Below are 11346 nucleotides of genomic sequence, written 5' to 3'. Positions count from 1 at the left end.
TCGCGCCAAAAATGGCGTGAACTCATGTGTTTTTCCCATAGTCACCACGCTAAGCAGACGGATTGGTGACCGCAGGGCTGGCTTTGACGCACTGAAGACGCTGCTGCCCGTCTTCGGCCTGTGTATTTCAAAGCAAGCAGTTGGAATGTTATCCCCCCATCGGTCGGCTTTTTAAGTTCCAAGGTGGTGGTGGAACTGTGTTATTCCTTAGTCGCCTCTTACGACACCCACGGGAAGAGAGGGGGAGGCTAATCCTTTACTGCCGTAGCCACACAGACAAACTGCTTAATGGATGAAAATTATCTTTTATTTAGTACATTAGAAAAAATTGCGAAAGCATTGGCTGAAAAGTTCTGACCAGGCTGTTTACTTCAGAATTGAAAAATTTATTTTTATTTCAAAATACAATGTATTAAGACTGTAGAAAATGCAAACGTTGGATTGTATTTTATTTTGCTGGCATAACTAGTGGATTAGATATATTTATATATATTGCTACTAGTTAGTTTCACCTACATGTTTGATTAATAAATCTTACATCAAAATGAGCGCTGTTTCATTGCGAATACGATGACTTAGCCGATGGTTGCCGAATATAATAGTCAGAAATTTTCCAGTCAACCCTTTTACAATTTATCTTTAACATACTATAGAAGATAATTTTTTAATTTTTATCTATTAAGCAGGTGGGTGAGTATAATATGGTATGTTCTTCAGAACATGTCTAGTTCGGATCTTAGACTATATTGTTTGATGGCAAGAGTATAAGCAACGGTGAACCATAATAACCATATAATTCACAAGATAAAAATGGTTGACATAATTACAATCAAGTTAAATATTGACCAATTATAATAAAGATTTGTCCTCAAAACTTATTTAAAATACTTTTTACATTTCGATCTCTAATTAAAAATAACGTGAAATGGTAATTGTATATAGTGGTAAATCACATTATAATAGCCTAACCAGACAAACTAATCATAGCTGACATGATATCAAAATTTATTTGAAAAAAAAACATGTTATATTTAAAAAAATGGATTTTTCTCACAATTAGTGATGTGCCGGATCGTCAACAATTTATATCTGCAGATACGGATCTGGATACCGATATTTAGTGTCAGTATCCGCGGATACGAATACGAATCTTTATTTACACACTCAACCGGTGTCGGCGCGTGACTTTGAACGATAGTTGACGTTACGCCGCAATGACGAGCAGGATAGGTTTTGACTTGCATTGCGCGCGTATTACTTTTGCTTAGCATCCAGGTCCAGAAAACCTCCGGCATCTAAAAAACTTAATAACACATGTATGTATATATATATATAAAATAATAATAAAATCCGAAATAGTTGTTTCTATAAAAAAGTTATTTATTTTTCATTTTCAAAGTAATGTCATAACTTTCTATGTGTGTAATAGTGATCTCATAAGATAGTTGATTTAGTATTTTTGAGCTATTATACTATTAGTATGGTAACTTACTAGAATATATGTTTGCAATTAAAGGTGCCAAATGTTAAATTTTAAGTATAACAAAAAACAGTTGAATGGATTTTTCTTTAATTGTACTACTTAATCACATAATCTAAGTTATAATGCAGCATTTTATCCTCTCAATTGAATTTCAAAATTAATAAAAGATCCGCGAGAAAAGTGACGAATACGGATACGTACCTCATTTGAGTATGAAGCGTTTATTTATTTATTTATTACTCCCGTGGATATCCGCGGATACGGATACGGATATCCGGAACATCACTATTGATTGATTACGAGAATCAGCAACGCTAAAAAACTATGACTAACTATAAATCATTTGAAACCTCATATATTTTTTTACTGTGAATACAAAATATTTGTGAACTACAAAGACCTATCTATTTAGTAATTCTTGTTAGCGAATATTGGTACATGACTGATCCAAATATTCTACAACGTTACCATTATCATAGTTATATTACTCGTAACTTCACCGCCTGAATATCAATCGCAATACCATAATGTACATAAGGGTATGTTATTCCAATAAGGACTGAGTGATGAATGAAAAAAGTAGTTATTAAGAAATGCTCGAAAATGTTATTTATTTTTATTGAAATATTTTTAAGAGGAAAGGGTACCGAAGAGACTTTTCAAAAATAGGTATTTGAATAAAATGTTTCTGTCGCGCTGCATGCCGCTACCGCGCCCCGCGCCATCTCCGCTCCGTTTTTTCTATGTGTGACTGTCGTGTTGTTAGTGTGCGTGCGCCGGCTATTCAGCTATTAATTGTTGACGATATTTTAGTATTCGCATCTTTCGTTTGTGATTGACTACGAGTACATATAGCGCATAGTGCTATTTTTCTGAATTTGGCTTGTTTTATTGAATTTGTTCTGCATCGTATTGCTGTGACTCGGCTTACTATTATTGAATTTCGTAAACTACTTATTATTATGTTTTATTATTTTGACTTGGATACTCTTTGTGACTTGATACATGTCTATATTTTTGTGGGTAATTATCGAAATACTTAGGTACTTTATTTATGAATTAGGTATGTAATTACATGGTTGAGGTGTGTGTAAGAATGGGTAATGAAATACATACATAATTATAGTGTATACATGTAGTACATTGTATAAGTGTAAGTATAGTATATATATGTAATGTAGTACATACACAGTATAAAATGTTTGCCTTAGTACCTATATAATTTGTAATGTCTCATGTTTGTCGCAGTTATTAATACATAGGTATAGGTTATATATATTAATTAACATATAATTGCGGCGATATAACAATGGTTAAAAATAATATTATAATTAAAAAAAAAAAAAAAAACAAAAAAAGCCGCCTGCGTGAAGAATAACTATTAGAAAGTCAATTGAAAAGGCTGGAACAAGATAAAAATTCAATAATTACACAAAGATAGCTAAATAAATCACACTAATTTCACACATTATGTACTGTACACTTACAAAAATCATGAAGGCGACTTTTTCAATTATTATTTTATTTATGTTTTTTTAGTTAGGCAAATTACGTAATCGATTGAATTTTTTTAAAGAGTGGTTGATTAACATGACATAACATAACAATACACTTTATTGTACACCAACAGAAAATAATAATACGTATCAGATTGATTTTTAACCGACTTCCAAAAAAGGAGGAGGTTCTTAATTCGACTGTATTTTTCTTTTTTTTTGTATATATGTTACTTCAGAACTTTTGACTGGGTGGACCGAGTTCGACTTGTACGCAAAGGAAAAAAAGCCGACTTCAATTACATCGACATGTAATACAACAAAGGTAGACGAAAATATAGTCAAGTAAATACGCGTTATTAAAGATTACTCAAAAATTTGTTATCAGATCTCGATGAAATTTAAATATGACTACACGATAAACATCAGCTTTCGATTAAATTAAAAATCATCAAAATCGGTACACCCAGTAACAAGTTATGCGGTATAATACAACGTAGGTCGACGAAAATAGTCAAGTAAAAACGTATTATTTATATTACTCGAAAAGTTGTTGTTAGATCTCAAATAAACTCAAGTGAGACCAAATGACACACACCACCTTTCGATTAAAAAATTTTTGTAGAAATCGGTCCACTCAGTCAAAAGTTCTGAAGTAACATACATAAAAAATACAGTTAAATTGAGAGCTTCCTCCCTTTTTGGAAGTCGGTTAAAAATAGAAACCGATTTTACACGTCTATAGAATTCCTAAGTCGACAAGCTTGAACAGTGAAAGATTTAGTATAAAAGAAAGAGGAGTGAGAGGGAAATTCAAGAAGTAAGCTTTCCTCAGAACGAAAACTGCGTTCATTGGAATCACTAAGTAATTTAAATCGTCGTTTTAGATAAGCAGGTACAACAGGGTTAAAAAGAATAGAGTAAAGTAAGTTGAGAATATACGTATTCCCGAAGTAGGGAATTGGGTGCCACTCAGGGCGTAACTACTACGTAGTAACTACTGCCGTATCAGCCGTATCAATGATACGGGGCCCCCTATTTACAGGCCCCTAAGGTATGTAAGCAAAACTTAGTAAAATGTTATCCACAATGTCACTTAATCTTGTGCTTCCTGGAAAAAAGAATAAAAAAACTGTCATACATACCTAAAGAGTTTTAACTTCAGAAATGACTGAAGTCTGAAAAGCAGTCCCCTTTTATCCGAGTCAAGCGTGCGCCCAATTGTTGATAACATTCTGTATCGTTTATTTCGGGATTCAGTTAATCATTATGAACAATGAATTAATCTTTTTTATATAAGAATGGGGCACACAAGCAGACGAAGCCATCTGATTTATAAAGGCTACCGTCGCCCATGGCCTTTAGAGAAAAGATGTAGACACTAGACACTTTAAAACCCCCAAATTTTAGCAAGGTCATTCCACACTTTGAATGTACGCGGAAACATTGCGCACGAAGCTCGCACATTGGTTGCAAACCACTGGTGGATACAATTAGCACCACTAGACTTCTTGACATCGAAAGAATGCAGAACACGACAAACGACACTGCTCATAGTGCACATTACGCATCGCGTGTTCGCACCGTGGAATGCTCGGTGGTGCTTTTCCCTCATCGTCAAGAGTTGAATTCGACGCAAAAAGAGTGCAAAGAATTTCGCTTACTTTTTCGCATAATATGCCAGAGAGCCTTCAGGTTCGCGCAATGATGAAAGTGTAGACTAAAAAAAGTTACCTTCGACAGCTTTTGTAAGAAACAAAAGGCACGGGTTCCATTTGGAAAGCCCAATAGTCTCTCGCCAATTCTGTTGTGTTTGAACTTTGCCCTAGCGATTTACTACCTGTAAGACCTGGAGGCAGCGTTGAATCTCTTCTTCAGGTTATGCGCCTGTAAATCCCCCATATAGATGCGGAAGATTCATAGGAATTCGCTAATAGTATTGGCCTCACAGGCTGAAGCGAACGATCCCCCGCATCTATTGCTGCAGGTCAAGGCTAATAACTCTCCAGCTTTGAACTACAAGCTCTTTAAATTAGCTTAAAATCCGAAATTCAAAACATTCATTCCATTAAAGAACTCATGGAATTATTACTGATAAAATTCAATAGCCTTGCATCCGATTTTCCGGAGGTATTAACTTGATGTTTTTCAAAACTAAAACTGATAAAAAATTACCTAAGGATTTCGATGGAACAGGAACAGCTACAGCAGACTACACTCACTATTGTCTATTCTAGGAGGAAGTTATAACTTATAATCAATAAATATTTATTTTAATTCAATGCAAGCATTTTTTGTGAGAAATCTTTACCCATCATTTGCCTGCCCCCCCACTAATTTTGATACAGGGACCCAAGGTTCTCGGGGTTCCAAGGAATGCTACGCCAGTGGTGCCACTTGAGTTTTTTACGCAATTCAGAAATATGATTCTATTTGCGAAGTCCAAATACGAATCGCATAGGTACATAGATTCGACCAAATTTAATAATCTGCTCCTCAGTAATGTCAAGAAAACAACTAAGCAATTTTTTACCGATGAAAAAAAACAGAGGAGGTTCTAAAGTCACCACGTACCTATATTTATTTACCATGCATAGCTTTTTACAGAGTATTCCGAAATTGATAAAAAAAAATATATTGGAAAGAGTAAACCCCGAAGTTGTTTTTCGCCTAGGAGGCGAGGAAGAAGCGCGGCTCGCAGCTTGCTTGGCATAGGCATGGGAAAGAGCAGTCCTAATTTTTTAAACTTTCTTATTGTATTTTTTATTAGTATTACGGTAATAATAATCATAATATACTTTTTTGAAATCCTTGTATTGAGCCCTTTAATTTGATACCAAAAACAAACAACACAGTTATTTACCATAATTATCATTGTTATTTGTTAGCGAAACCCTTCGTTAGCCCAGGTTTGCACAGTTTTACAATAAAAACCGCATATACAAATACGGTTTTATTGTAGTTATGAAAAGAGAAATTATTTAATTTTGTTAATACGAATTTTAGAAAATATCGACTAAAAATTACATCACTAGTGTATCGATATAATTGTCGACTATGAGGCATCACTTCGCTGGCGTATATACGTATTGCTTTGACCCTTCCCTCCCCCAGACCTATCCCCCAAAAAGCAAGAAAGGGACAACTGCAGCTCAGACCGTTTTAGGTATATAATTTTTGACCAAAACAGTGTTTCGTAGTCGACTGTTTTCTCCTCAAAACATGGCAATTTTTTTTTTAATTTTTTTTAGAAAATAAAAGAAGACTTCGGCTATGCCCCTATGTTTTCATTTTTTTGAAAATATGCATATATTTTTTTTAATGAGTGTCTGAAAATGTACAAAAAATTATGCAATATTTCGAGTTTTTGAAGTCTCCTAATTCCTATGATAATAAGAATATGAAAAAAATCAAAACATAGGGGCATGGTCATGGCAGCAAAGAGTTCTATGTCACAAAAATATTTGATCTAGTGTCATTATCCAGGGAGAAAACAGTCGACTACGTTTGTATGGAGAAAGACCCGGTACCCTTTCCTCTTAATGTAGTCGATATAGTAACATAAATTAAATTAATATTAGAAATTATGAACTGTGACGTGAGATTTATATTCTCATTAAATAAAATTAACTTAACATATGTTTGTTTATTTTTGCTACTTCAATTTAAAGTTTAAGTTTATGTTCTGCGAACAGAGGATAGCCTTAGTTCTGGGGGCACTAGCACTTTCCCCGAGTGGTAGTTTCATGGGGGCGCCAAATCCTTGAGACAAGAATTTGAAATATCGAACAAGTAAAGCCGCTTTTCCTACAATCTCATATATTATTAAGTAATAGAATCTTAATATAATATTTTTGAAACACAAACTCTTGTATATCCTTACGATAAGAAATTTTTTACAATTGAGCAATATTTTAACAAACAAAATAACCGTATTTATGCTCAAAGCTCAAGCTTTTAAGGAAGCTTCCCAATTATAGATATAATTAGCTGTGCTCGCGACTTCACCCGCGTAGAATTTAACAAAAAAGTTATTGTTCAGTTCGCAGAGTTATAAAATAAATAAATTTCTAAAATAAAAGTAGCCTAAGTTACTCCTAACTACATCAGCTACAAAACATGGACTATTCGCCAATTTTGTGAAGAAAATAATGAAAAAATATGGATTATTGGAATGTGACCTAACAAGTTTTTACAGCAATGTAACTATTTCATACAATTCCTGTCACTTCTGCAGAAGCTGAAAAATCATTTAGCAAATTAAAAATTATAAAAAACTATTTGAGGTATATGGGCCAACCTCGACTCCGACATTTATCTCTCATAGCAATCGAAATCAAAGCCGCATGAAGTTTAAATTTAACCGGTCATTTATACATTCGCGAAAACTAAAGATTGGAAATTATTTATAGATAAACTAAACTTAAGACTTTCATATAATAACTAGGAGATGCTTTATAATAAGTTACCTTAAATAATAAGTTTACCTTTGTAAATGACATCACGACATAAATTGTTTTTGATGTTTTATGTACAATAAAGCAAAATAAAAACTTTTTGAATGAAGTACTTAGTTTTATTTCTTTGTACCAATACCTATATTAATTAGTTTATATTATACAATTATTCATTTCTAAACTCTACGTGTAGAACCAGGACGTGCTCTGTTGAACACAATAAAAGAACCGATAACTGATTTTAAAGTAGCTTTGCATCTTTGAAAGTTATTTTAATGTAATTAGATATTTATATCCCGACGATATAACCGACGCTGCGTTGGCGCAACGGTCACAGCCATGGATTGTACCTGTTGCGCTGGCAATTGCGGGTTCAATCTCCGCACATGACAAACATTTGTATTGGCCATACAGGTGTTTGCCGTGGTCTGGGTGTTTGTACAGTCCTTGGGGGTCTCCCCACCGTGCCTCAGAGAGCACGTTAAGCCGTCGGTCCCGGTTGTTATCATGATAGCGATCGTTACTCATAGTAGGGAATATATCCGCCAACCCGCATTGAAGCAGCGTGGTGGATTAAGCTCTGATCCTTCTCCTACATGGGGAAAGAGGCCTATGCCCAGTAGTCGAATATATATGGGGATTGGGTCGGCAACGCGCTTGCGATGCTTCTGGTGTTGCAGGTGTCTATAAGTTACGGTAATCGCTTACCATCAGGTGAGCCGTACGCTTGTTTGCCGACCTAGTGACATAAAAAAAAATACTATACTTTTTTGAACGGTAACAGGGAGATATTCTCTTTTATTTTCATTAAACAGTTTTAGTTTGTTCATTAAACTAAGTTAGAATTTGTCATTTTTGGCGCGAACTTATGGAGGCCTATGTCTAGCAGTGGACTGCGATAGGCTGAAGTGATGCTTTGGTTACCTAGCTACGCCACTAAATATTGGTATCAAATTAAAGGGCTTGTCATGAGGATTTTAAAATGGTATATCATGAACCTATTTTAGTGGCTTTGTAATACACTTTACTCATACAAGTTATCATTTCAAAACTCAATACTTTAGAGATATTGCTGGTTTGCGGTCTTGGCAAAATAGTTTTCATGGTATGCACTTATAAGTGTTGCTAATGACCATGAAATTTTAAAAACTTTATACACCTGTATCAACAATCCAAGAATAACCTAAAATGTATATTCAATATTAGAGATGTATACAATTTTTTAAATTTGTAATTGTACTAAGATAAAAATATGGCAAAAAATAATTTAATTGAACTTTAAAGTAAATAAAAATCTTAGGTATGTTAGGTATTAAAATTAAAAAATTAAAGAATGAAAAGTTTTTAAAAAACAAAAACGATATTAAGAAACAAAAAGTTTAATTTGAATATTTGGTGCAAAAAAAGTCATACACAATATCAATTACATGAGAAAAATTTTAACATAAAAATTTAAATTCAAGACCTTCATGTTCTGAATGACTTTGCAAACAAGTTATTAACTACATTTTTATTATAATACCACAAGTTAAAAGTTTGCAGGAAAATAAAGGATTCATGAATATGCCTCATTTAATTTATACCTGTGTACAAATAATGTAAAGTTTACTACAAGGACTAGTAGTACATTAAAACTTACAACATATTATGTTTTAGGCCAGGAAATTTAAGTTTCAAATTATACATATAAATACAGCCTTTATTTGCCCATTCCTTAATTACAACTTAAAATATATGTACCACAAAATGTGATTTACAAATGTTTAAAAACAAAATGGAATTTTTAATTTTAAGATCATGATAATACATAACATAATAAAATGCTAAATAGTATAATGTAAATACAATATTTTTAGAATGACCATACAATTATATACAGCACAATGATAGGTGAAAAGATTACTGCAATAATAATCTTTTTCAATCACATGCATATAATATATAAAATAATACATTAAATATTCGCAATTATATGTATCACTTAATAAACAATTTGTTTATATGGTAATGCTTAAAAATATATTAATTTCATCATAATATATATTTCTCACACAAAATATCGCACACTACTATGTTTCATCATCCAAATATTACAGAACTCAATTCTTAACACTTCTTAAAATAATAACTTAGATTCAGATCCTAATTCTTGAAAGCATTCTATCCTTTTTCAAGTAGGTATAAAAGCATGTTTTCATTGTTAATTTCATGATTTTACACCTAAAATTTATTGTTATATAATTAACTATAATTTTGCATAAGTTCTTTATTGTACATCTGGTAAATCTTCTTCGATGGAGCTTGAATCATCGTTCTCGTATTCGTCTCCAAAATCACCGATTTTATTTGAGAACATGTCATCAGTCTCATCGCACTCATTACCACTGTCTTCTTCATCCTGCCATCTATTGAAGTCTACTCTGAGCCAATGATGTTTCTTTTTATCACTAGTCAAAGAAGGCCAGTACGCCTCATCCGGGCGCTCCTTGACTAAAACAACCTCAATCAACCTGCCCTTATTAACATGAGTACTCTTCTCTGGATCTATTTCTGAATATAAAGGTATTTCAACTTCGTACAACTTTTGATCAGGTGTACAAATTCCTTTAAACGAAATTGATTTTTTTTCTATTTTAATATCCGGCTTCTCACATTCAATATTAAAAGTTAAAAACACGCATGTATTTCTTTGTGCCCACGACACGGAAGGTGGGGTGGAAATTGCTTCCGTAGTCATTGTATTTAAAATCAATACTTAGTTTAATTACGATGATTATAACAAAATTGTTCCCTTGTACCCTCAATCCTTCTAGTACTAATAAAATACAATACCTCCGGTATAACAGACTAACAGTACTACAAATTGTTGGGAACAATGCGTCTAATGTCACCAAAGTAAAATTTTTACTCTGTTTGATCTCCAGTGTTACCAACTCTAAATTTGTCTCGGAGGTAAATATGGGGATATGTTCCGATAAGGTTAATGAAGTTGGCACCCAGAATTATGACTTTATAATTTATAATAATTTAGTTTTATTAATCGTCTGCGCGTTAAAATTTATGAAAAAAAGGATCAATAACATTTGTTTGCGCGTGTCCTCGTTTTTGAGAAAAATCAAAATCAAAAATGGGTGCTACAACGCCAGCACCCAAAAATGAAATCCACTTTTGGCTTAAAAATGGCAGTATTTAATATTTTTATTTGGTGGTGGCGTGTCTTTTTAATAATGAATTAATTTACAAATACAAAGAATTAATTTACAAAGACAAAAGCTATAATAAATTTTTTAGTTGTTGATGTCATGCCGGTAGATTATCCATAATCCATAAAATGATATAAAATTTATGTGGATTATTTGTGAGGTTTTTTTTCTAAAAAGGGAGGCAAAAATTTTAACCTTAGCGTATTAATATATATGATGATTTAAAAACACACAGTTTATTATTATAAGTCATATATATCAGTCATTTAAAGATACTATATATATTATTTGTTAACATTGAGGCGTACGTGGAGCTCGGATTAAAATTTCTAATAGGCATAAAAGTAAAAAAAATGTCAGATATAAATTAATATTCTCCCTCTATCAGCAATGTTTAAGTATAATTATGTTAAGTTGTGCTAAAGTGCCCGCAATGTGCAAGGATTTTTATACAAAAATTGACTACATAAGCGCGCGAACACACCAAAGACAAAATCGGAGTTGAATGCAGTCGCCGTGACTGTAATCAGCCGAGAGGAGAAGTATTAATTATAATATTATTTATTTATGAACCCGTTGGAGGATTGGATAAAAAGAAAGATAGATTGATGGAAAAAAATTGAAGGCATAAATACCACTTTTGTGAATATAGAACTAATATTTTTTAAAGATTTGAAATGTTTCTAGACTTTTTTTGCATCAGGAAT

The 11346-nt window shown here is 32.8% G+C and overlaps 1 protein-coding gene across 1 annotated transcript; it reads right to left on the bottom strand.

Moving 5' to 3' along the window:
- Positions 1 to 9217: 9217 nt before the first annotated feature.
- LOC123664820 (uncharacterized protein CG16817-like) lies at positions 9218 to 10327 on the bottom strand. Its single transcript, XM_045599266.1, has one exon. It carries the CDS (start codon positions 10171 to 10173, stop codon positions 9703 to 9705), a length of 471 nt encoding a protein of 156 aa, XP_045455222.1. The 5' UTR covers positions 10174 to 10327; the 3' UTR covers positions 9218 to 9702.
- Positions 10328 to 11346: the final 1019 nt, after the last annotated feature.

The sequence above is a fragment of the Melitaea cinxia genome, chromosome 2 (genome assembly GCF_905220565.1).
Source record: "Melitaea cinxia chromosome 2, ilMelCinx1.1, whole genome shotgun sequence".
NCBI lineage: Eukaryota > Metazoa > Arthropoda > Insecta > Lepidoptera > Nymphalidae > Melitaea > Melitaea cinxia.
The sequence above is the reverse complement of the archived record's forward strand: the minus strand, read 5'-3'. Positions and strand labels throughout refer to the sequence as shown.

Bases quoted from the DNA above. Each gene is read 5' to 3' on its own strand.
- LOC123664820 (XM_045599266.1), bottom strand. From the start codon at position 10,173: ATGACTACGGAAGCAATTTCCACCCCACCTTCCGTGTCGTGGGCACAA.